This window comes from Haliotis cracherodii, unplaced genomic scaffold (assembly GCF_022045235.1).
Source record: "Haliotis cracherodii isolate W230 unplaced genomic scaffold, xgHalCrac1.p SCAF_5, whole genome shotgun sequence".
Classification (NCBI taxonomy): domain Eukaryota; kingdom Metazoa; phylum Mollusca; class Gastropoda; order Lepetellida; family Haliotidae; genus Haliotis; species Haliotis cracherodii.
The window spans coordinates 15573400-15600501 of NW_027266308.1; the positions used below are offsets into that span (position 1 = coordinate 15573400).

General features: G+C 40.1%; 2 protein-coding genes across 4 annotated transcripts; one reads left to right on the forward strand and one right to left on the reverse strand.

The window, feature by feature from the left end:
* Positions 1 to 10126, reverse strand: LOC139442729 (small ribosomal subunit protein uS10m-like). The gene is made up of 7 exons (XM_071223609.1): positions 10060 to 10126; positions 9853 to 9923; positions 8232 to 8304; positions 3650 to 3789; positions 3030 to 3138; positions 1111 to 1200; positions 1 to 419 (listed from the first exon to the last, which is right to left on the reverse strand). The coding sequence occupies exons 1-7, from the start codon at positions 10114 to 10116 to the stop codon at positions 324 to 326; spliced, it is 636 nt and encodes a 211-aa protein (XP_071079710.1). The 5' UTR covers positions 10117 to 10126; the 3' UTR covers positions 1 to 323.
* On the forward strand, positions 4988 to 26451 carry LOC139442730 (dynein axonemal light chain 1-like). Of its 3 annotated transcripts, none has more exons than XM_071223611.1 (10): positions 4988 to 5002; positions 10712 to 10750; positions 17793 to 17902; positions 20113 to 20168; positions 20372 to 20427; positions 20977 to 21066; positions 21969 to 22022; positions 23658 to 23694; positions 24560 to 24646; positions 25739 to 26451. In XM_071223611.1, exons 3-10 carry the CDS (start codon positions 17868 to 17870, stop codon positions 25780 to 25782), a joined length of 459 nt encoding a protein of 152 aa, XP_071079712.1. In that variant the 5' UTR covers positions 4988 to 5002; positions 10712 to 10750; positions 17793 to 17867; the 3' UTR covers positions 25783 to 26451. The 3 variants fall into 3 exon arrangements, with proteins under 3 accessions (XP_071079712.1, XP_071079711.1, XP_071079713.1); XM_071223610.1 differs by lacking the exon at positions 4988 to 5002 and adding an exon at positions 10322 to 10328; XM_071223612.1 differs by lacking the exon at positions 4988 to 5002 and adding an exon at positions 10420 to 10423.
* The last annotated feature ends 651 nt before the right edge of the window (positions 26452 to 27102 follow it).

Sequence of the window (27102 nt, forward strand, 5' to 3'; positions counted from 1 at the left end):
AGTGAAATTGTGTCACATGGTAACTCACTCAGATAACACAAACATGTTTCTCATCAAACCTTCTGCCTATCAAAAGCATCACACTTTATTTCCTTTTCTCACTTGCTCAAAGCACAGGACATTTACAAATTACAGCTTCAGTTGTCTGGTGTACAATGGGAACATTGCGATGATATCAGTGCTTCTAGCTGTTTGCTCCAGGATTTCCTTCCTTTCTAGACAGCCCATCATTCATTGTGGGCACTGTCTACGGCTCTATCCTAAAGAACAAGACTGAATAATAAATGCATTTTATTCCCTAGTTTATCACACACTATCACACATCAACTTGCTTCTGGTGGTAAGTCTGTACTTTCTGTTGATGATGTGGAACCTTCTATTGGGCGTTGAAGATGATCAGGCAACCTCTCAAGGCGTTCCTGCAAACCAAGGACAAATGTATGCAGACATTGTAACTGCAGCTGATGACAGTGATGTTCACCACTTTGAACTGTCACATGGGGAGTGGGAGGATGGCCAAAGTGATGGCTTGATTCCTGACAACCAGGTACAGGCACGGTGCTGACAGAGCAAGGTTCTTAATCAGGAAAATCATAATACGGGAGTCAAATGGCCAGATCCTTTGACAAGGGAGGCAACTTTTAAAGATCTATTCTGCACTGACTAACTCGCGATCAACACGATAGTTTGCCATATAATGACAGGCCTGTTCCCGACTATATGTAACATATGACTATTCTTCATCACCTCCAGTGTATTTAAATTAAATGATGGTGTTTACTACAAAGCAAGAGCCTCATAAATGAAAGTTTGAGGGGGAAGGTGGGGAGAGTCTTTGTTTTACTGTGTTCCAAGTTGTAACCATGGTTACAAGACATGTCCAATACCAGCGACAGTATAGCTTGTTTCCTCAAAGATGGAACTGTAATCATGATTAAATTGATGGAACAGCTATTTTAGGCACTAAATCATTCACATCAAATATAACATGAAGCAGGAGCAGCGATGTTTTACAATGGAGGCATAATGCACTGGATGATGAAGTACAGATTAAACCAAGAATTGATGTGAACTTGAAATTGGAACACGGCCAAAGTATGCGATGCTTACTTTGGTGACTTTCATGGCCATTCCTTCTGGAAGGTTCCTCTGAGTGTATTCCAGGAGAGTGTCAGCAGTGGAACCAGTCAGCTTCAGAAGCTGTTTAGTAAAGAATAGGACATCTTTATTAAAACCCTGTGGCCTGACAATGGTCTTTAAGGGCAACCACATGGATCAGGTGATCAGGCACTGTGACTTGGTTGTGTTAAACAACAATGAAACAAATAAAAAAACAAGTGCAATTCACAGTGAAATCGTCCTAAATTGACAAGAAAAGATTAAAACCACAATTCTGTGAAAAGAGGGATTTCAAGATTACTGTTTGCTTGTTTGTTGATTAAAGCCGGCCCCATGGGTTGCTGAAGACCTATATTAACCCAGACTAATTTGGTTTCACTGTAGAATAATTATTTTTGTTTTGTTCAAAGTTTACAACTCACTCAGTAGAAATGCCTGATTCAAAATAACCAAGTGTGAGCCAGACAATCCATTGATTTATATTATGAGCAACATTCCACACCATCAGGCTACAATGAGTCTGACCACCGATTTAGTCACCTCTTACAGCCAGCATAGGTTGCTGGGGATCTATTCCATCCTAGAATATCACTAAATCATACATAAACATATTATCTTCATCTGCCAACAATGATTTTCATGGTTCATATCATTACACACCTTGCTGACACAATTATATCACTCAATACAGTATACTGAAATGGTAAAAATTAACATTACTGCAGAGCTCCAGATAAGCTTTGGGTGTTGTGGGTAGTTTACTCATGCATTTTAAAATCAATGGGTATCAGTAATTCTATCTGGGTATTCAAATTTCTGTTACCCACTAGTTTTTACATGTAGTTTTTACACATGTGGGTATTTAAGTTAAATATTTAAAAACACTATTCATCTAGTCCCTGCAAACTGGTTTCGTGTGAGTTCGAGAGCTTTATAGGACTCAAAAATACCACAATACTTCCACAAGAAAGTGTGATGGCAAATGATCATGATGTAAGTGTCATCGTGGAGTTTGGCAAGGTTGACGGAATGCCTGTTTATAATTTCAAAATAAGTTGCTGATTTGCTAATCGAATACACAGGGTTAATTCACAATATTTTAATGCTATGTACAAGTTTTATTTTTGTAGCGTATCTGTAATGTTCGTTGCATATTTGATACGCTTGGATTTTTATTTTCCTGCGTTTCCAGGAATATAGCCAAACAACAGCAGGACGCAAAGAGAGACCGAGCCAGGCAAACTGGTGTAACGAACCACACACCATCAGTGTACAAGGAAGCAATAAGCCAGTTCACACATTGGAACCCTCAAAACTCAAAACTCTTTGACAAATAGATCTTTAATGAACTTAATAAACTTGCAGTTACATCATTACAGCCTGTATAGTTAAGAGTGCAACTGGCCAACCAGTGATTGGGAGCAGTCGCATGGCCTTGAGGCACAACAACATGCAATCAGTCTTGTCACAGAGACTGACTACCTGATCAAGTTTATCTTTTCAGTCTTGCCATAAAGCCAGAAGTGTGGACCTCTTCTAACCTTGTACCCCACTTGGGCCGACTGTTTCAAGTGTTGAACTGAATCTACTTGTATATTGTGATTGATTACCCGGTACTAGGTTTTGGAAAGTAATTTCAGATGATTTTGGCATTAAACAACGTTCACTCACTCAGACCAGATTATTTTGGTTCTTTTCTTTTCACAGGTTTCTTTTGTGAAAATTCTGGTCAGTAAGTGGGAAACTTTTGTTTGTTCTTTCAAAAATGATATGAATATGTTGACATGTGTACAGTGTTAAGCTGTCTCTTTGTACACTTATCTTGATGTTCAGTCAATTGTAACGGACACAATTTTATATTGTTTCCTAAGAAGATGTTGAACCCAGTGACCTGCACACTGAGCACTTACCTCAAACTGTTTGTAGTGTGTTCTTGCTTCATACTGTACTCGGTGTTTCTTGTAAATATGGACCGACTTGAGTAGAGTTAGCCTCTCAATGTCTTTATCAGGTGTGTGTCTGAAGACGAACAGTCTACATATGATCTCCAATGTCACGAGCCTTATGGCAATATATTTAGGCTCCATCCTTAAGACGCCAAATGTGGAACGGAACTAGTTTAATGATAAATGCATTAACATGATGAATACCTCAGGAGAAAATGTAACCACAATGTTTCTGCAACTGTTTTCCATCTTGTGACCTTGACCTTTGATCTTTTAACAACATCTACCAAAAGAATTCCCATTTGGAAGAAGTTCAGAGAAAAGAACTTATGGGCATTGATCTAATGTCAATAATCTTTGCGTTGTAGGAATTTGAAAAATCACCAGCATTGGTCACATAAAAAAACACACTTAAAACAGTTCCATTTTACATGCCTCACAATGAGCACACAACATTCACGTTTTTCCACTTGAATATGATCATGATAATTAGTAAATTGATTTTTAACTTCACTTCTTGGTTGGAAACAAATAATCCTACCTCAACAAAACAGTATGATCAGACCATCACTGTGTATACTCACACATTGTGAATGGGTATATCGAGTTCCCTTGCAGTCATCGCAAAAAAATTGGTGTAACTTTTGATGATCTCAGGATCGTGGCCTTTGACCTCAATGATGATTCGCTTGTATAGATCATCAATCTCATCTGCATCCTCAGCCTTGTAAAATAAACATGTCTCAGGTTAGTTTCAGTATTTGACATTTTTTGCACCAATTGGCAAACATATATATGTAAATGAGTCGTGCAGAAATATAACCATGTTTTCTTCTGCCGTCAGTAATTAGGAATGTTTGTCTATAAGCTATAACTGACAATAATATTTTATATATGCATTTTCCCTGAATCCTAATAAATCACTTGCTTCGGATCTTTAATCAATTTATATGAAAATTTAAGTAAAATCCTAGATATCTTTTATACTTGGATACTTATCCTGCATTACTCCTTAATGCATTTACTGCTTTTTCTTGACAGAGAGAAAGAGCTGTGTGAGGTCTTGCTGAAGAAGAAGTTGTTTCAACAAGATGACACAGCTCCTATGTGACCACAGAAGGGGTGACATCACAGACCAGCATATTTCTGCTAAACCGGAACATCTGAAGGCATCGTGGGGTGGCAGCTCTGCAACAGGTGGGCCACTTTAAATGCAGGATAAGTATACAAATATAAAAAATATCTAGGATTTTACTAGATTTTTCAACTTATCCTGCATTACTTATAATGCATCTTTATCATCTTCAGAAGTGACCTTCAATAATATTCTCCAAAACTTCAGCCAATCAGCAAAGGCGATGTCCAGCATCAAGCGACCATTCCTGCTAACAAGGAGGGAGAAAGTTAGGTGTGCAGGTAAATAAGAAAGTAAGAAAGTCCAGGTATGGATACAGTCATAGAAGTTAAATGAAATTAAAGTCTAGAACTGATGTACCGAGCCTCATGCAACTAGCATGTAGCCTCTTAGTCTGGGGTGACACGCAGCAGCGAGGAAGCATCAATGGCATCTAGGCGCAGTGACCCACTATGCAACCAACAAAGGGCCAAAGCTGTGTACGCCTTCTACATCTTCTAAGGTGACATCTCACAGGTAGTGGCTGACAAAGACGTTGTCTGAAAGCCAGAAACAGCCGAATGGAGCAGTTGCCATGGTGGAGTGGACTGCCCGGATCTCGGAGAATCCAGTCCTGCAGCCTCGTTGGCCTGAAGAATGATGGCTGACTTCAACCTGTGATGTCGTCGATACCAGTGTGAAGAGGCAGTGGTGTTGTCCACAGTGATCCTTGGCCCCCACTATCAAAGATAGATGCAGAAGTAGGAAGGGCTGTCTTGGAGTTGATTCTTTGCTGTGAAGTCCCAGCACAGTCCGAAGTGAGGTGAGGTGAAATTGGGTTTATCGTCGTGTCCAAAATTATTGCACTTATATAGCGATGTGCATGCATGTGTGTGTGTGTGTGTGTGTGTGTGTGTGTGTGTGTGGCTGCTTGTACTAGACCGAACTGATGCCGATTTATAGTGCTAGGCCACTGAGATACCATGTTGCAGTTTAACATGAATATCCCAATCAGACAGAGTATACTGACTCCGAGCCGACCAGTCCTTGCTTTATCCCCTTAATGCCGAGCGCCAGACAGGGTAACAACAAGTACCATCTTTTAATGTCTTTTGGTATGACGCGGCCGGGAATTGAACCCCGGACCTTCCGCTCTCCAGGTGGACGGTTCTACCACTAGACCACTGAGGTGGTCCTAGCACAGTCCGAGATGAACAGATCCATGCATTCCTTGCCCAAACCTAACACGCGTAACGCCTAGTACGGGTGGCTCACTTACATGTGCAGCTGTAAGCCAGTAGGAAGACCGCCTTTTAAGTGAGGTTATAATATGATGCCGAACGGAGTAGGACAAAAGGCGTGTCTCTTAGTAGTGTAAGGACCACATTCAGGTCACATTCTGGGTGTTGAAACTTGGTCTTCTGGTCTTCTAGCCGGAACAAGCGAAGTAAAGCTTGGAGTTCCGGGACCTTCATCATTTTCCGATCTTCCGAAACATCCAAAACAGAGTTGAGGGACACAAGGTAGGTCGTGATTGTGCTGCCCTTCAGACGATGCTTGTGGTGCAAGAATAGTAGAAATTCAGCCAAGAATTGGGGAGACGCAGAGACACAGAGGTGAGGTCTTGGTGTTTCGCCTTGCAAAAACCTTTGAAGGAGCGCCACTTGTCGTCATACAGACCCCTGGTAGATGATCTATGTGTGAGGGTAATGGCCCTTGCCGCACTAATCGAATGGCCCTTGGCACTTTGTAAATGAGCCAGATGTGCAGATGTAACCTGTCTGGAGCCTGATTTGGCCTTTTGCCAGATTCAGCCAGTCAGGGAGTTCAAGAGGGTCGGTGGCAGATATCTCCCTTAGACTGACAAACCAACCTCTCGCTAGCCATCAGGGGGCAATCAAAGTCAGATTGAGGCTCTGTGTTGATCTGATCTTCTGAAGAACCCTGGGAAAGAGTACTGGCAGCAGAAAAGTATACGCTTTTAGTCATTTTCATGGGACGCTGACAGCGTTGACTGCCTAAGCCTATGGGTCCGGTATTGGCGATATGACAGTTCAGACCTGGTAGTTCTGGCTGGTGGCAAACAAGTCTTTGTTGAGGAGGCCGAAGGTGTCTGTATGGAGTTTCCAATCCGTGGGAGCTACCATGTCCAGTCTGGAAAGGGCGTCTGCAAGGACAGCGCGGGATGTGTTGGACCCAAAACTGGAGTTCAAATTGATCGACTAGGTGGAAGAATAAAAATGTTTGTTTTAGGAGTGAGTTGTTTCCTGATTGCGGAGGCACCATACAAACAGTAATGTTGTCCCTCGATATGGTGATCCAAGTGTGCGCTGGAGTGTCTGTTTCCAGTGAGAGAGAGCCAGTATGAGTCCATCTAGTTCTAGGTTGTTGAGGTGCCACTGTTGAGCGGCGGACCACAGCCCCGAGGCGACTTGACCCCATCCGTGACTAATAGGTGTAACATAAGCTCTGTCAAGGAGACACTGCCTAAGTGAACGATTCCACCATCCACCATCAGAGGTGGATCTTGGCACCTGGTGTAGGGAGCAAGAAACATCTTTATGGGGTGCAGTTGGAGCCTGCCTCTGGAGGTCAGGTCCTGAGCTGGTGTGAGGAGCCCTGAGAGCACCTGCCACTGGTGCAGGGTTGGTAGAGTGCAGGAAGTCTTGGAAGAAGGAGAGGAGGTCTTGGTTGGTTTGAAATAGGCCTCTGATGAAAGAGCACTCTGACTTCCACATTTGGAGGATACATCCTAGTTGATGAAGTCGAGTGAAGTCCCTGTGACGAAGGAGCGTGGGCGTGTCTTGATGGTTCAGAAGGCAGTCGTCTATATACGCCTCGAAATGGACACCCCTCGGGTGGAGGAAGGTGGATATCGATGATGCGTGTTAAAAGCCACAAGGCAAAGGAAATTCCAAATGGGAGCACCACCCATTGATAGTGGATTCCATCGAAGATGAAACGGAGAAATTTCCTGTTGCTTAGATGGATCGGCACATGTAAATATTAGTCCTGGATATCCAGGCTGATCAGAGAGTCATGGACCTGTAACATGAAAATGAGTAGCTTGAGCCAGAAGTATGGTGGATGTGCCAGGAAGCGACAAAGGTGACACTGGCTACAACATGTCATGTAAACACTAGAGTTTATCAACATGTGAAGGATTCTATGAAAAACATTAAAAATTCAACACAAAGGTCTTCCTTCTTTGGGTGACAACAGTAATGTGCTGATCTGTGACATCACCCCTTCCGTGGTCACATGGGAGCTGTGTCAAAGGGTTGGTTAGCCACTCAGCTAGTTGAAACAACTTCTTCTTCATCAAGACCTCACACAGATCTTTCTCTCTTTCAAGAACAAGCAGTAGATGCATTAAGGAGTAATGCAGGATAAGTATACAAGTATAAAAGATGTCTAAGATTTTACTTAAATTTTCATATAATTATAGATCCGAAGCAAGTGATTTATTAGGTAATGCAGGATAATGCATGATTATGCAGGATAAGTTAAAATATTTAATAAATGTACGCCATGCTAACTTATATCATCACTTGCTGTTACACTACAAAACTGTTATGATGTAATGAGATAATTATTGATATGGGGAAGAATGTAACATTCATTATTTGTAATTAAAAGCGTTCAACATTTAAAAAAAAAGATTAAAGCAAAATTTAAAAAAATAATAAACTAATACCCTACTGACAATAATCATGATATTGGTCACATTTTGTATTATATTTTCAGAATAGACCCCATGGTTATGAAACACTGCAATATAATATCATTATACAATACATTATTATTATTAATTATCAATTATTATTATTAGTATTATCATTATTTACTGTACACTAGGTGAAGTGACAACACTGTAAAGACCTGTAAAATATTGTTGGTCCCAAGGCTGAATAACAACCCAGTCACTAGCGGAATACGATCTCAGCACCTGGTACTCACTAGCCTGTCGCTTTTGACCCCTTGTCCACTCCGCCCCCAAATCCTGGCACCATAAAAAAAAATAGTGAAATATATTGCAATAAATATGTCACCTCTGTTATTTTGGTCTTGAAGTTGTTCACCTCTGAGCTGAAGTGTTTCACTGATAATGATACATGAGGCATTCTGAAAGTGAAAAAAAAAACATTACATAAGGGTAAAGGCATTTCTTATTACCAGGAATGTACCCGAGTCTATCTAGTCTAGAGCTACATCTACATGGGGACCTCAGGCTGGAAACATGTGCCACATTCCGCACATTTTACTGATGCTTTATCATTGCACTTGCTTGAAAAAGCCCTAGCGGAGCCCAGGTGGCCCAGTCAACTAATGTTCCGCACTGCAGAAACGTATGACTGTTGGATCGAATCCTGTTTAACATGCTTGAAGATAAATGGTTTGGGAAAAAGGGGACATAAACATTTCCACAATATTCTGCAATGTGCATTCTGACAGACCTTGTGAGAACTGTTGCATCAGAATCATACCTATGTCATAGGGACCAGCAATCTAATTAAAATCAGATCTTCGATCTTGCTATTGCTTAACAAATATCTGATAATATCTGCTCGTCCCTGTCCCACTTTATTTTAGATTTAAACCTGTATGATTTTGCTCTTCAACTTGTATTTATTTGTAGATTAATTTAATGATAACCGAAAGACAAAATAAGTTAACTGACACAAATGTGACCCAAAAGAAATATAGTGGCAGTTCAGCGATTCTATAACATTAATACACTGGGTAAGGTAGATTGTACTCTACGGGCTTATACAAACATGACAAAAGGAAACCACTCCCATCTTGAGTATAAACCAAGGTTAGCTGCCCTTGATTTATCCAAAAGGGCACGAACGTTACAAATCTCTTTTAATCCTTCCCTTGATTAGCGAAAAGGTATGTTGTTTTACACTTCTTTCAGCATTGAGTCGGTAGGGAATGGTACTATCGACTCAATAGTTATGTGGTTAACTATCGCAATTAACAATATTTCTGACGTTAAATCTGTGGTGCGTTCTTCATGTTGTTGAAGTCTTGATTCGAATCATAAAGTTTAACAAAATAAAGAGGCAATGTTTGAACCTTGTGAAAAAGAACAAGTCTTGCATGCTATTTTGTCATGTTTTCAGGGAATACAATGATCTTAGCTACATAACAGTGGTCCGGACCAATTGTAAGTTTTAATTGTAGCTTACACTGAGCTTAGTCTACAATCATCTTGTGCAAGTGGATGGCGATTGTAGTAGCGCTAACATTGTTCTGTGCAAGTGGATCCTGGATCACTCATACGTGTCCACAAACTAAAGTCATGAGATACCGTGCCCACTCGTAATCTTTGTAAGTGTCCATGACCTAATCAACCCTTTTGTTCAGTTCCATAACCAACTGGTAAAGTCATAGGCATGACTAGGTAAATTTCCACTTAGTTTTACAGTGTGGACGTAGCTCAGTGGAGAACTCAGTAATGATGCATTCAGCAATATTTCAGTATGTCAAGTAGTGTGTCAATAATCCACTCTGGACCAGAAACCGTGCCGACAACACTCCGAGTATTTTCAAATTCAATGAGTCGAGGGCGCTCTTTTGCGATCAAAAACAACTTATTAGTATGGTAGCTGGTAGAACATTACTCATCAGAGTGTTTTTTCTCTTTACAAACAATACTGACTGTACCTTATAACACGAAGTAGAGTGTTGAACTGTGTGACTCTCTGTGCACATCGAATACAGAAACTTGGTAACATCTGAAACCAGAATACAGTCAATGACACCTGTGTCAAGACATGATTACCAAATCATCTACTTGACATCATACAACTATGCCCGTATAAAAATGCGTCGACGATATACTAATTGTTACAGCATTAACGATGTGCTTACATGATTATTTAAAAGTTGGGCCATCACATTCACACTTCCTATGACTTTGGCAGCCATTTTGTTGAATGTTGAGTTGCTGCGAATGTGTTTTCTGAATAGAAATGAAGATTTAAATTTTTTGGCGGCAGGACTTCCCAAATTACGGAATTATCAACCGCAAAATATGCTGCAGACACATATAATAGTCAAATATTAAGTTTGTCGCCCCATCTTCTAAAATATAGTCTCGCAGACATTGTTGCTTAGCAACTTGACTCGCAGCAATGGCGGTAGGTGGATGTGTATACATTTGGCTCTCAATTTTATCCTTAAATATAGGGTCACTTATGAATATTTGTCTTTCATTTATATCAAAGCAATGGCGGTAGGTGGACGTGTGGATCTCAGCTCCCACTTTTATCCTTAAATATGTAGTCACTTTAGAATATTTGTCCTTTTATATCACAGTTGCGCAAAGAGTATTTTTCGTTTTTAATCACATTTGATTTACTTATTTCTAAATATATGTCCCAAACAAGTGACTTGATGTTACATAAAGAGTTTGAAACTAATTGTAAGGGGATGCAATTCATGCAGTGATTATCAACCTTGCGATCTCCCTAACGATGTAAACATTATACATATCTGTATGGATGTGTATTTCATTATTCAGGCTAAAGGCACAACAATCAAGGAGGCTCTTGGTAAATGGGTGAGTGAAACTTTTTCATTTCATTGGTTAAACTTTCAAACCAACAGCTGTATACATTTGATGTTGCAGTGTGATTATTATTATATCAAGGTACGCCTTCAGAATATTGAATACCTCTACACCACGTTTGTTTGATGCTACACAAATAATAGCACTTGACATCAGGCCTCAAAGTTGCCACTAAAACGGTAGCCAATGCGACCTAAACTTCAGATTGTCTACTGTCTAAAATTCAGAGGTAGCCAAATGACAACCTTGACAAATATCTTGTGGTGACTAAATTCTATTTGCTGATATTGGAAAACACGTCTGCTAATAATTGTACTCATAATTAATTCCTTCTAAAGTCGACAATGAACCAACATACATAAAAATCAATGCAATTAGTACTTTATTTTAGCTGACAATGCTCATTGGATAAGCGAGGATATACCTATATAATCTAGTAACATAAATTGCATCATTGTTTCAAGTCACAGGTAACCAAATTTAAGTACAATTTCCATTAAGATACAAATTCAAGACTAGTGCTGTAACTTGTACATACATGTATTATAATAGTTATTTGATAAAGATAATTTCAAATGCTTTTGGCTACCTACAATATTGGCTTGACGTCTTGATTTTACCACTGGCTACCTGGAAAAAAATACTCGTAGCCATATGGCTACTTGGTGAAAAATTTAAACTTTGAGACCTGAGCATGACTCTTTGTGAAATAGGGCAATTAGAATTAAGCTCAGAATATGCATTTGTAATGTTTAATGTGATTAAACATAGAAATTGGACGCCAACATCCAAATACTACTTACTAACAATGCCTAAAGCAGTTGTTCCAGAATGGTGTGTAGCAACTTCATCAGAGACATCCTTTAGCGACACATTTGAATGAACACCTTTTCTTAGTTATTAATTTTGGGCACTGAAACAACATTTAATTACAATAGCATTTGTTTTAAGTCATTGTGTAGGGACTAGGCCCTCTAATCAGTGTCAGAAATTGGCACTAGTCCTGTAGTCCTTGCCAAACTGCCCAATAGTTAAGGTATCATAAGGGCTATCAGAAATTGGCCATTTTTGAGAGTTTTGCTATATGTTATCATTATAAGGACTAGTAGAGTAAAACCGTTAATTTCTACCTCTGCTAATTCTCCTGTTACTTTTGCGTGACAGCTGAAAAGCTTGGAGCTTTTACTGAGTAAGGAGCAGCCTACCTCTAAAATACAGTACCACAAACTTCTCAAACACATCACAATACCCTATGCCGTAATTTGTAGTATCTCGTTTCCAGTCACACCGGCGAAACAAAGCCCTGTGATGTCAGGGGTCATCCACAGTGCATAAGCTCCTCTCAGTGATCTACACCTCCACATGCAATGTCGTTGAATAAACCAAGCGATTCTGAGTGTTTGAATATTTGTTTACTAAATATAGCCTGCGGCGGCGCATTTTACAGCAAGTGCTAGTTTATGAATGCACTTATAGCTTAGATATATTTTATATTTCGTTTTTTTTCTAAATTCAAATGGCTAAAATGATTGTGAAAAGGAACTAATATACATAATTTTTTACTTATCCTGCATTACTCTTTAATGCATTCACTGCCTACCTTGCGACAAAAAACAGGACAGCTTAACGGCAATGGTCCTGGGTGAAGAAATATAATTGCTGTAGTTCGTAGTCCCACTTTTCAAGACCATCGCTGCTGTCCTGTGACCTTGATGGCCTGTGGTTACCTCCGCACATCACTGCCTGTCGCGCTACAGCACGGCTCGTGTACCAGCTGAGCTCTCGTTTTGGATTACTGTTTGTTTGTTTGTTCACCGCCATTTTGAATTGCATTACAATTGTTTGCCTACCAGGGTAGTCAATTTGTTTACAATTCTAAGCTATGTATGTATAACATATTTATATGTTCTTAAACACTACTAGCTTTGGCGTTACATTGAGTTGTGTGTATACAAATTATTGAATACACTTTCAAATTGCTACAATATTTTTGCCAATAGATTAATTTAATTGTACGGCACCCTTCCAGTCCCGCATCATCAAAAAAGTTTTTATTTGCGTAAATTTGTGCACCAAACTCTAAATGTGTGAGTAAATCTCTCTCAAACGATCTTTACAACTAATAGGCCGGTCACTCACAAACGTATTTTGGAGCAATCCCATCGTAAGACCAGGAAGATGTCACAATCGCTGATTAGCGAGGGGCATGGTTCTGTCATTACTAAGAAGCCATTATCTTCAGCGGGTAATATATCGGCCGTTACGGTCGCTGCTGAAGTGTTCACTTCCCCGAAAACATCAAATCCAGAGGACTGTGTGAGTATTATAACTGACCCTAATTTGCAGCCATCTGAGACATCTACATTTGTGATGCCTGCCCCAGCGTCTCAAGATGCTTTGATGGGGGCAGCGCAAACCCAAGCTACATTCCAGCCAACACCATTGAGCATTGCATCTCAGTTACCTGCGTTGAGCGCAGCTCTTGCCTACTACCAAAGCGCATCTACAATGATATCAGCACCAGGGCTATCAGCGTACAATGCCATGCAGGCAGCACATCATCAGCTTAGCGCTGTACCAACATATCCAGCGCAGCAGATACACGCTCAGGCGTCAACACCGTTACAGAACACTAATTGGAATCAAAATTTCTGCAGTCCATGACTCAGTTGTATCAGATGCCTGCGTCAGTTACTTCTATGGCACAGGTCTTAACACCTACATCGGTACCTAACGTATATAATGCACCTATTGTACATCATAATACAGTGCATTCATCTTTGGGTAGTGCCTGAGCGTAGTTGGACATCAACGCATGATTTCTATTCACCAGGCGGAACATCTAAGCCCTTGGTCAGAGGTTGCACTACACATAGGAGTACAAGTCGTTCACCATCTAGACGTTCACGTCAACATTGTTCTGATTTGTCAGACTATTCTATTAGTGAAGTGAGAGATTCTTCCACAGAACGGAATACACATGTACCTGATTGGGTAGTGGATCGGCTCATTTCAGTGTCTTGCCCGGGATGGATAAAAAGGACACAATATGGACACATCCAACGTTGATTCCGTTCGACCCGATGATGACAGTAATGATTAGATCTTTGGATGAGGACTTTTCCACTCTGATGCTTACGCCTTCGTTTAAGCCACCCAAGTTTAGGCAAATAGTTTGGATGAGGATATACAGGAATGACTGACTCGTCAAGGCTACTACTCTTAAAGTTCAGGATACCAGTGTTGCGTTTATTGAAAAAGAAATTCGATGGGTATTAAAACCTTTATCAGCACTAGCATCATCTACACGAGCGGTAGAGCAGGATCTGTCTGAGGAGAACCCTAACAGACTAGATTATCTCCAAACTAAAGTCGTTTTCAACAGCATGAGATTGGCCATATGAGAAATCACCTTAATGCTACGTTGTCAGAAATAACTGTCACACGGAGGCTTGGGTATTTAGCCCTATCCACCTGGGACTCACTGTCTAAGCGCAGACTGCTACATCAACCTTGGTCTTCCACGTCTCTGTTTAATGAACAGATTACAGACATAGACTTCAAAGTTTCCAGTTACACTAGGGATGAGACGGCACTCAAAGCTTTGGAGCACGTTTCTCACAGTTTATTCCAGCGCTCAGGCAATTAAATACAGCGTTAGAAATTGGCGCTAGTCCTGTAGTTCTTGCCAAACTGCCGAATAGTAAAGGTATCATAAGGACTAGTAGAAATTTGCCATTTTAGGGGTTTTGCTATATGTTATCATAATAAGGACTAGTGGACTGAAACTGTTAGTTTCTACCACTGAATTATAAGCCTAGACGCGAGTCTCTCAAGGAAGGCCAGGTGCAGGAATCCTTTTGTGGAAAAGGGTGTGGCAGAGGGAAACCTCAAGGTTCTTATCAGTCCCAGCATGGAAAATACCACAGTAAGGGAGGCGATAAGAAGGGTAAACACTGAGATGTTGGACTAGGATCACGACTGGGATCTCCCACCCCCAGTCGTCGCAATTGTCGATACCCCCGTAGGCGGGAGACTGAATCGATTTTGGAAGAGCTGGAGCATCCTTAAGGACGATTACCTTGGTGGTTCCACTGTTGACCATGGCTCCACTTCCTTGAAGTTATCCAAGAAAGCAACATCTGCTATTAAAGGCCAACATAGACATTCTTTTGGTAATGAGAGCCGTAGAGATTGTACACACACCAGCTCTAACACCAGGCTTTTATTCTCACATCTACCTGGTACCCAAGAAGGACAGGATGAGAATGATGCACAATCTCTCTGTATTCAACGAACGTTACCTGAAGCATCCACCCTACTTCCGCCTCACCACATTGAGACTACTCGGAACCAGCATAAAGGTGTTAGATTCCTTGATCAGTCTTGATCTGCGGGATGCCCACCTGCATATACCTATCCATCCCTCCGACTGCAGGTTCCTCAGATTCCAGTTCAATGGGGTTCAGTACCAGTGGGCAGTGCTCCCATTTGGCATTTCAGTGGCCCTGTGGCTATTTACATGAGTGATAAAGCCCATAACTGCATTTCTACACTTGAGGAGCATTTGGAGCATATCACATTGACAGAATCAACTACAGTCAGCCCAACTCGCAATATCCACAGACAACAGCACTTTGGTGTGGTGTCTGCACAATTAGGGAACAACGCACTCCCACTCCCTGCTTCAACAGACATTCAGGTTTTTCCATCTAGTGGAAAGGTTGCAACTACAGTTCATAGTTCAACACATCCCCAGATGTCGAAACATTCTGGCCAATGCATTATCACCTCCGGGCAGGGTGGCCCCCACTGAGTGGAAACTCCACTCAGAAGCATTCCAATTACCAGTTCAGAAGTTCAGGCAACCAATCATCGACCTGTTTTCAACTTGGCAAAATTACCAACTCATGACGTATGTCTCCCCGTTACCAGATCCACAGTCTTCAGCATTTCTTGGGAAGGGCTTAAGGCGTATGTTTTTCCACCACCACTCTAACTTCCCAGGGTAATACAGAAGATCAAGGAGACAAGGAGCCTGGCTCTTACTTTGGTCGTGCCCTTGTGGCCGGAGAGAGGGTGGTTCGTCGAGCTCAGAAATCTAACAGTAGACAATCCACTACCCCTCCCACAGTGGTCCAACCTACTTATTCACCCTCACAGCAAATTGCCTCATCCAACGCCAGACAGGTTTCGTCGTAAAAGGGCGTTAAGTGCAAAGGGCTATTCGGCACGGGCAGCAAAAGCTTTAAAGTTAGCTCATCGTCCCTCTACTAAAGGTTTATACTCTCACAAGTGGAGATCCTTTGAAACTTTTTGCAAGGCGAAAAGTCAAGACCCTGCAACTGCGTCACCACAATTCCTAGCTGAATACCTCCTACATCTGCGTACCCAAAGACACTTGAAAGGTTGCACCATTACTACGTACTTGGCTGCAATTAACTCAGTGTTGGCCGTTCCGGAAAATCGCAAGATGACTAAGGTCCCGAAACTACAGTCCCTATTAGGCACTTTCAGGCTTGAGGCTCAGAAATCCTTGCCAAACTGCCCAATAGTTAAGGTATCATAAGAACTAGTAGAAATTTGCCATTATATAGGGTTTTGCTGTTATCATTATAAAGACTAGTGGACTAAAACAGTAAGTTTCTTCCACTGCTATTTAGTAGGTAGGTTTGCTCTCCACATTTTTTGCTGTTGATTAATTAAGTAAATACAGGCATTTCAAAGGATAATTAATTTCAAATGCAATAACTATGCAGCTGATACGTATTACTTTCCATCAACAGTTAAGATTATATAAATGAAATGTTTTCTAAGCTCTGTTAAACCCTAGCAGTACTTACTTACTTAAATTAGGAATTTAACGTGCGCTTTCCGACATATGCGTTTTTCGCGCACAGGCCCGCCAGGTCATTTAGTGTTTGGTTGAAAAGGGTACGTCCGAAAAGGTTAGACAACCTAGGCTTTTAGGGTTGCTTTCTTAATTTGGAGAACAAATTTGGAATTTGGAATTATACCAAAATTCCAAATTTGTTCTCCAGTGACACACCCTAGCAGTGACTCGTCTTGCTTTATGTACTGTAAATCTTGAAATTAAGGCGAGTGTGAATTAAATGCGAATAATGCAAGTGGTCTTTGCTCGCATTATTAAACATCACATTTATATCAACACATTTTGACATTTTGGATAGCAGAAATACCAACTGAGACGTACACTGAAAACATACAACTATGTATTCCACACCACTGTTTATTGAGTGAGTGAGTTTGGTTTTACACCGCTTTTAGCAATATTCCAGCAATATCACGGCGGGGGACACCAGAAATGGGCTTTACACATTGTACCCGTGTCAGGATTCGAATCCGTGTCTTCGGCGTGACAAGCGAACGCTTTAACCACTAGGCTACCAGACCGCCCCTCCACTGTTTATTGAGCAGCACTTGTTACAAGTATATAAACAATGTCATTCAAACACTAATTACATCCTGTGAATTGTCACTGCTAGGGTCAAGACATGCATTCTACTCACTTATGTCATCACTGATCACACCTGCAAATCCAGACAGACGCCACCCACGCAACACAGTGTCTTTGTTCTTTGCGACTGCGTCAAAGGCAGACACGAGCCAGCACGCATGTATTGTTTTAGCGGAAGTACTCTACTCAGTGCTTATAAGCGGGGCTATTTGGTGTGTGATTGGATTAATGTAAGGTTGGATTAAGGTGAGGATTCCCCTGTAAATCCTGACGGAGGACATTTTCTGTAGATAAAAATCCACTTATGCTTGAGAGGAGGGGATGTCACATTCATATTGAGTTACATTTTTTGGGCTAGGAGCCAGTGGTCGCATTCTTTTGGAGATGCATTAATTTCATGATTTACAGTCTATATTCTACAATATATGCATGATCTCTTTTCAGTTTTGTCATAATGCTGAAATATTTTTTTTCAAATATTTTAATGGTCATTTTAGGTTTTCAATATCAGTACACATCCTTGTGGTTATCAAAGTTTGCTTTTGGTTCTTTTAGGAGGAGAAGACTGAGAGCAAGGCTTCAGAGTCAAAGGAGGTGAAGCTGTATGGACAGCTACCTCCCATTGAGAAGATGGATGCCTCCCTGTCAACTCTTTCCTGTTGCGAGTAAGTAGCAAACAGTGTTCACAATAGCTGCCTGTCCGTTATGCTGTGCCCTGGTATATTAAAGGTTATGGGCCGGAAGAGCGAAACCTAGCCATAATCAACTCTAAAATCTAATCGCTTACGTGAAGCTACAGTAAGACTGGTCATGCTACAGTAAACATGGGATATTGCTGTACCGGGACTCTCAAATTACAAGAAAAATACAGAAATGTGTATACCGTAATTACAGTAGTAATTTATTAGATGCTGAAGTATAGTATAGTTGCACAAAAGTACTTTACATTTAACAAATTTAATAACTCTAATACTTTAATATTTCATAGATGTACATTATAATTTCTACAAAAACAACAATAACTTATATCTTAAAATATAATGGTAAATACATAAATACATGCTATAATAAATTTGCGGTTGCACTGGCATACACGTTGTGTTCAAGTCATTCACTCCAAGTGGATAAGGTCACCAATGTGATCTGTGTACTCAACGTCACCGATGACGTTGTTGACGAGATTGTCTTTCAGAGCCTGAAGACAGTTGTCAATCAGCCGGTATCTTCTCTTTCTGGGTGGTGCTGACCAGTGGGCTCCATTTCGTTGAATGGCGACCTCTACGTTGGATTGTTCTCTTTGAAATAGTGTAACAACTTCAAAAAATACCTGTGGTATCTAAAATAAGTAATAATAATAAGTAAAATATATAACTGAATAGTTTGTTAAGCAAAGTCTTTTGAGTCTATGTCTTTAAGATTATTATCATCATTATAATGTGCATTATTTTCTTACCTGCAAAGCCGCTTGAAGAATGCCGTTTTCAGTGATCACCGCCCCCCTGCAGGCAGCAAAAACGCAGTTCCAATACTTCTTCTCACGGACCGTTTTCTTACAACAACGAAACTTGAATCCCTCATAAAACAAGTGCTGACCACCTCGCACGGTATCAACCATGGTCACTCGAACTTGTGCATTAGCCATTTTGGACATAGATAAATAAGTTGCACTCTTTGTATATACCATCAAATACATACTGTATGTATTCTTAAGAAACGAACTCTCCTCTAAACCCATCGGTATCATAACCCATATCAACTAAGAAACTAATTGTTTGTTCAATTAAGAAACTGATCATCTCTTCATCCAACTGTATTATTTTTTTACGAAACGACTCTCTAGTAAATCTCCGCTCCTCTCCTCTCCTATCCTATCGTCTGTTTGTAACAGCAATGGCGCTAATCTGAACTACGGTAATCCGGTGTTTTTTATAGCAATTACCCATTTTCGCCTTCGCAGGACAAATACCCCAACTTGGGTTTTCGCTTTACTGATACTAGGGAAAATTGGATTTTCGCTAACCCGGCACGACACCATATTAAAGGTGGCAAGGAATGTCTTGTGTGTTGTTAAACAGCCTCACTCAGCTTTATGACGGCAGAATATCTACAATCGAGCCTGGACCAGACAGTCCAGTGATTGACACCCTGAGCATCCGATCCTGTCAGTTGCCTTCATAGCAAGCGTGTGCAAGCGTGTGCAAGCGTGTGTGTGTGACAGAATAGAGTTTTACTTATGAATCCGGGCAGATGCACTGATCTGACCGTCCTGATAGGTGTCAGATGAGCCTTGTCGTCCCACTGGTTATATATATGAAAAGGTGGCAGAGGATAATCTAAGACTTATATTATACCCCAGTGATGATTCCCGGTTTGAATAGGTCACAGATCCAATGTTATTTGTACAGCATCATGATGTCAGTACATTATGATGTAACTCAAAAAGTTTACTTTTTCCCAGGTGTCAGAAGCATATTAGAATAATCCTTTTACCACTGGTGTACTAAACCCAGCTATGTACATAGTGTAGATAAAGGCTGCTGGAAGAGTGAAAAATTGAAAAACCTAAGGACTGACTTCTTGGTTTAGTTGATAGAGCGTCTGCCCAGAGAGTGCATGGTGTGGATGGTTGGTGGTTCCATCCCCGGCCTCGTTAAACCAAAAGATGGCACCTGTTGCTACCCTCTCAAGCACTCAGCATTAAGAGAATAAAAGAGCTCTGTATGCTGTGTCTGAGTGGGGTATCCATGGGAAACTGCGACATGGTATCTCAGTGGATTAGCACCATAAATCCAACATCAGTCCAGAATAATTCATGTTTTTTAGTTCAGTTGAAGATGAACATGTTTTTTTTACAATGACATTTCATGTTTTGCAGGAAACTCAGCCTGTCGACGAATTGCATTGAGAAGATTGCAAATCTTAATGGACTGAGTAAGTTGACAATGCCTATGAGATATACAATGTCACTGCAGTGTAAAATAACAAATGAATAACACGAAAAGCCTTGAAAAACATTGCATTCTGTGACATTGTTGTCAGAGGAGCTGGTATGCTGTGTATGGGATAGTACGTTAGACTTTGTTGGCACAGATTGCTCTTACATATTTTCAACAATTTTCTTCTTTTTCTTTTAGAACACCTGAGGATTTTATCACTTGGGAGAAATAATATCAAAAGCTTGACAGGTTTGGTATGTGTATGATTGATGGCTTTCAATCTCATCAAATTGTTAACATGTCTACTCTCCCTAACTTGTATTGTGACAGTATTTTCAGTAGATTTTATGCGTAGTATATGGAAAATGGTAAGCTGATCTTACTGGACTAGTTTAGTAGACACAGGCTTCTGAGAAGTGGCTGAAGTCACAGATTTTATGTCATTTCACATAAAGGGGTGTGTGTGGGAGGGGGGATTTTTGGGTCAGTCAGAATATGAGTTGTCTCTGAAATGTTTAATTTAGTGTTGTATAATGAATAGGTGTGCATCCTTCAATCAGAATAACATTAAATGTGATTGGATTTGGATCCCCTGGAAATCTTCTGGACTTTTCACTGCATTTTTTTCTCAATCCAAAATTTGAATAAATGTCGTATTTGGTTTGACGGAATTGATTCTGCATCATTTTTCAATATTTAATTTTGCATTTCACAATGTCATATGAAGTCATCAAACCCTGGGTTTCTGGGATACCATCAGCTGCTACTATGTCAGTAAAGTGATGCTTATTTCCCACCAACAGGAGGCTGTGGGAGACACGCTTGAAGAGCTCTGGATATCTTACAACCTCATTGAGAAACTCAAGGGCATCAATGTTTTGAAAAAATTGAAGGTTTGTAAAGCACTCTATCCACCCGTTATGAGAAATACATCTCGACATGATTAATGACTGTTGGTGCTGTATGTTAGTTTGTTTTTATAGGATTTTTTTATGCTGCATGCAACTTTTTCATGTCATTTAACTTGGTCTAACAGATTATGTGGTTAAATATATTGAAGCCCCACCTTCCAAACAATTAGTTCTTCTTGATTTAAATATAGGATTGAAGTCAAGGGCCAACTGAAGGTAGCCCTTTAGGTACTGGGGGTAGACAGAAATTAACCAAGAAAATGTTCCAGCCCTAGTAGTGATAACTTAACATTAACAAACCTGGCCAGGGCTAGCTGGCTAGTGCTAATTTCTATCCCTGTATTCCCTATAAATAAATAACAAGATTCCCTTAGCTAAAAATGTTAATATGAGTCAATGTAATCACCACCAAAATTGAAGGTAGCTGTTAACCTAAGGGACAATGAATTTATCTGTTGTGTCCTTAAAATACTTGTTGGGGGCACGGGTGGCCCATTCGTTTAAGGCGAGGCGATTTGCTGTGCAGAGTTGCGTCCCGTAGAATAAGGACTCTTATGACTGGAACCAAGTTATGTCTCTTGAATAAAATGGGGAATAGGTGGTCCAGGTGGTATAAGGGAACTGCAAATCACTGTGTAGAGTTGTGTCCCTTTGGCATGCCAGAAAGTTATGATTGTGGGTTCGATTCCTGTTTCTCCCCTAATGTTTCTAGGTTTGTCTGCACCATACCTGTGCTCGTAAATGTCTGAGACCTGCATCACTTCGGGGTTTCGTCCCACATTAAGCTGACACGCCAAGATATAACTGTAATACTGTTAAAAGAGTCCTTAAACCCAACTCACTCACTCACTATAATGCTGGTTATTGTTTTCTTTCGATTTCAGGTTTTGTATCTTTCCAACAATTATGTGAAAGATTGGGGTGAATTTGGAAAATTGGTAAGTATGAATAATGTTTGAGTGCTTACAGAGGCAATCAGGAGAATTAAACTTGTTCATTAATCATCTGTTTTCAGTCAGTTGTGATCTTGATTATTTTTTAGATAAACATACTGTTTTCAATGTTACGCTAAGTTACCTGTAGATTGAAAAACACTCTATTGGTATTATTTGGAACTGACTTTATAAAACACAGACTCTTTGGTAAATATATTGATTGAAGTGGCATGGGTTGAGTCCATTGTTTTCAGTACCTAGGTTGTCGATTTCGGAATCACTGACTACAGCCTTTGAACAAAATATGGTGTTATAAAATGTAAAGCCTTTTCTTTACACTGTAATACTTAACTTGAACATACGACAGGCATTGAAACCACTTAGCATAGTAACTTGGGCACCCTTTAAGAAAACTAAGCAAGCCTTGCAAGGTTTCATTCTTCATCGCACTTCACCATGATAATGCCACACTGCTTATTATGATGCAAAATATATGATGTCAACATTAAAAAATTGCCAAATTTTAAAGCTGACTATTGACACCAAAACTAGAAATACCTTCTCTTTGGGGATTTCTCTCATGTTTTCTGCACAAAATGTGTTGCATCTCATACTTGGTATATAATTGTAACCACTACACTGCATTTTTGGACCTATATTTGTACATATAATTATTTAGAAATACCTATCAACAATGACTGAGAATGAAGTACTTTTTCATAAACATTAGCTTCAGCGGTGATGCGTCTATCAAATCAGCTGTTATAGAGGTGGATGTTGTGATTTGATGTCTCTGATTGACAAATCAACATCGAGTAATTTCCAAATTCAGGATAAAATATATTTGCTTGTCTTACACCTGAGACTGCCAGAATTGACAGAATTCATATTGACAGAAAGTTATGGCCTATGGCTGAGTCATCTCAGTATTGATCTGTATTGATTGTGACTATGCTTGTTGTGGGAGGCGACTAACAGGATCGGGTGGTCAGGCTCGCTGACTTGGTTTGATGCATGTCATCGATCCCAATAGCTTGGATCGATGCGCATGATATCAATCACTGTATTGTCTGGTCCAGACTCATTTATTTACAGACCACCGTCATATAGCTGGAATATTGCTGAGTGTGGCGTTAAACAACAAACCAACCAACCAACTGTATTGATTGTTTGCGTCAATACAACACCACCACATGAAAACATCATATTACATACAATGGTTGAAAGGCCGAGTGTCAGAACTGGTACTTGCTTATGGGCATGATAATGATTTTCAAAGTTGAAGATGAATCTGAAAAGATCATAGGACGTCACCAAAACTTTTAAGAGATCATCTTCCCCTTATCAACACATGTAGTTACAGTAATAGATAATTGACGATGCTTTAAAGCTTGTAGCTGGTTAATCTTTATGATGATGATGATGATGATGATGTTGGAGATTTATGAACACGTCCTATGAAGGAGTGTTTATTTAAGAAATAACCTGGGAACTTTGGAATAGTTGGGGTCTGAGGAGTTCCAGCTGTTGTGATATGTGAGCAGTGGGTTGTTGGAGTTAAAAAGACTAGGTGTTTCTAAGTCCTGCTGTTTATTTTTGTTTGATTATGTAATTGCAGAGTGATTATATTTATTTCAGGGTGACCTCCCTTGTCTCGAGGATCTCTTGATGGTTGGTGAGTAAAACATTTTATATGCCCAGGGGTCATCACATACGCTGGACAACTAGACCAATGCTGGTACAATTTGATCCTTGCTACAATATATTTCTAATGTCCCACAAGACTGGGGACTTTACATATATCTGATACCTAATTTAATACATTTACTGGATAGAATAAGTTGATAAGTAGTCAAGATGTTAACTGGTTACTTCTTTGTAAATCTTTTGAAATATCTGAACATGATAAATAGTTCTTCAATAGTGCTAGGGGCGGTAGGGTAGCTAAGTGGTTAGAGCATTCAGTCGTCAAAAGCCTGGGTTCTAGTCTCATGTGGGTACAATGTGTGAAGCCATTTCTAGTATCCCCTGCTGTGATATTGCTGGAATATTGCTAAAAGCGGCATTGTACCATACTCACTCAAGAATGCCAAGTAGAGCTTACCATGCCATGTACGACAACGTTGATGCTTAGTGCGCTGGGCTTGTGGTTCTCAATCTTGGCTGATTTGTATGAATGTTAAGCCTTTAAATTGCCTCTCAGAATTGGGGTATTATTTGAATTACATATGAAATTGTTAAAACTGTTGTGTTGGTCATATCTATATTAATGTAAAAAATTCTCTTTTCTTTTTTTTTATTGAATTTCTTTCTATATATGCAAAGGTGTGGGAAGCAAACTGAACAAAAAATGTCATAGGTGTTTCATCTCTTTAGATGCGCTTTTGTAATAAACATTTGACCAATCCTACATTTTCTTAAACAGAAATCTGTATAAAGGGTCAGTCATCCATTTACTGAATAAATCTCTCCATCTCTCCATCTTAGAGGGCTAGCATACTTACTGTCAAGTTCTAACTTGAGAATCTTTACCATTTTAGGGAATCCACTGGAAGAGAAACATACTGCTGAGGGAGACTGGAGAGACCAAGCATCAAAGAGACTGCCCAAGCTGAGGAAACTGGATGGTTAGTAGTCCTTGCTTTTTAGGGGCAACGGAATTTACTGTGCAGAGTTGCATCCTAATATGTGCCATGATGATCATAACTCCCATACTTTGGTATTGACTTTTGACAGTCGTGGTGCTGAGATCACTTTGTGGAACACGTTCAAGGATCACTTACCTCCCACACTAACTGAAACACTGATAACAATGGCGTTGACGCCAACTCACGCACAAAGTGCGGATACAGATGCTGGGAAAGAGTATTTTGCAGAGTTGGGCTGCACTTAGAATATAACAGAAATAGCTCATCAAACAATTTGCAAACATGTCACTAAATATTAAGATGTATGTTTTTTAAGTATATATCAACATTAATGTGTATCAAATAGCATCACACTGCCATGCATGCTCACTCTCTCTTCGGACCCAGCGGGGAGGGCGGGTTAGAATTTGTTGGTTACAACCTATGCTGGTCACAAGAGGTGACTTAATGGGTTGGGTGGTCTGACTCAGTGACAATATCAATCACTCGATTGTCTAGGCCAGACTTGATTATTTACAGCTCACCATCATATGGCCAGAATATTGCTGAGTGTGGCGTTAAACAACAAACAAACAAAATAATAGTTGACGCACTTAAGTTCCAAAGGACACAAGTTTGTTTCTTTTGTTTGTTGTTTAACGCTGCACTCAGCGATATTCCAGCTATATGATGGCGGTCTGTAAATAATCGAGTCTGGACCAGACAATCCAGGGATACATATCATGAGCATCGATCCACACAATTGGGATCGATGACATGCATCAACCAAGTCAGCGAGTCTGACTACCCGATCCCTTTAGTCGCTTCTTACGGCAAGCATTGGTTGCTGAAGACCTTTTCTACCCAGGATCTTCATGAGTACAAAGGACACAAGTGGACATCCTTGTGAGTGCACTGTGACACACTTGACAAAAACTATGTTTGGACAAAAACAAATGTCATGATTTGCTGTCAAAGTCAGATGATGTTTGAGTTATTTTCCTTGCACCATAACATGATGGCCCTGCCCTAATATGTAGTTAATCTTGGATGTGGGGTAATCAAAACTATATTTGGAACCATCTGTTGTAGGTGTTCCTGTGATCCGGAACGAGGAGGGAGGAGAGGAGGATTGATGAACACAACCTGGATCATGACGCCTCTCCAACACCCCTACAACAGACTGTGATAGATGCTCAGTATTTTGTCCAAGCTATCCATTGTGTCAGCAACTTCTGCAAATTGTTTAAATGCACAGCCTAAAGTATTGTTCCTCGATGCATTGTTTGCAAATTCCATATTTATGAATTATCAGTCTTTTCCTGTATTCTACATTAAGTCACCAGTTTCATTCTTCAGAAATACATACTTGATGCCTTACAGCTGGGTAATATACACCCTGATATTACATACAGCTGAGGACCAGCACTGTGAGGAGAAAATTGAGTGACGTTTTAACCCGAGGTTTCCATTTGCTTTAGTTTGTATTCTGTACAAAACATTTGTAAATATCAACAATTCATATGGATATTTGTTCGTTTAAGACCAATGTTGTGTTACAATAAGTTAGTACAAATCTGTCCATTAAATAGTTACTGATACTTTGTAAATTTCACATCTAAGTTACAAATGTTGTGAAAAAAGAAAATGTAATTGTTGGGTATTTCTACCTGCACTGAAAAACATTGGTATTAACAGTAGGGTGCCAGTATAACTTGTCAACCCTGATTATTCATTTGAGAATGTTTGAATCTATGTGTAACTGGAACATGTATTTTTGAACCCAAGTCATGTTCTTCATTGATGTCGCTATTTCATTCTAATAAATCATATTATGTTCTTTGGTCATTCAGTTATTGATTAGATGTCGGAGACCTGCATCACTTTGGGCTTTCCTCCTACATGAAGCTGATACGCCGTCTTATTGCTGGAATTCTGTTCAAAGTAGCACTAACCCCACTTGCTTGCTGTCGTGTGTTGTATATTGTTACCTTGGCAGTGAAAGTACTATTTCAGCTGCAAAATTTCTGTTTAGTACTGATAGATATATTTATTGAAATTGTCGATGTTTTTCTCAAATACCTTTTGCCTCAAAGTTCGTTCTTGATGACAATCCAGATGGTTCTGTAGACTGTTTGTTTACCTTATATCACATAGATGTATATAGATGTATTGTTATGAAATAGGAATCGGGTGGCCAGGGTAGTGTGAATATGACTGAAATAGGAATCGGGTTGGCAGGGTAGGGTGAATATGACTGAAATAGGAATCGGGTGGTCAGGGTAGGCTGAATATGACTGAAATAGGAATCATGTGGTCAGGGTTGCCTGACTAACTGAAATAGGAATCAGGTGGCCAGGGTAGGCTGAATATGACTGAAATAGGAATCGGGTGGTCAGGGTAGGGTGAATGTGACTGAAATAGGAATCGAGTGGCCAGGGTAGACTGAATATAAC

What these genes read in the sequence shown, in the direction of transcription:
- LOC139442729 (XM_071223609.1), bottom strand. Translation starts at nt 10,116, where the DNA reads ATGGCTGCCAAAGTCATAGGAAGTGTGAATGTGATGGCCCAACTTTTA. An exon ending in ACTCTACTTCGTGTTATAAG is followed by an intron (nt 8,305 to 9,852) that starts GTACAGTCAGTA and finishes TTTCACTTTCAG; the next exon opens with AATGCCTCATGTATCATTAT. An exon ending in GATATACCCATTCACAATGT is followed by an intron (nt 3,139 to 3,649) that starts GTGAGTATACAC and finishes GTTCGTCTTCAG; the next exon opens with ACACACACCTGATAAAGACA.
- LOC139442730 (XM_071223610.1), top strand. An exon ending in TCAACTCTTTCCTGTTGCGA is followed by an intron (nt 17,903 to 20,112) that starts GTAAGTAGCAAA and finishes CATGTTTTGCAG; the next exon opens with GAAACTCAGCCTGTCGACGA. An exon ending in CAAGCTGAGGAAACTGGATG is followed by an intron (nt 24,647 to 25,738) that starts GTTAGTAGTCCT and finishes CATCTGTTGTAG; the next exon opens with GTGTTCCTGTGATCCGGAAC.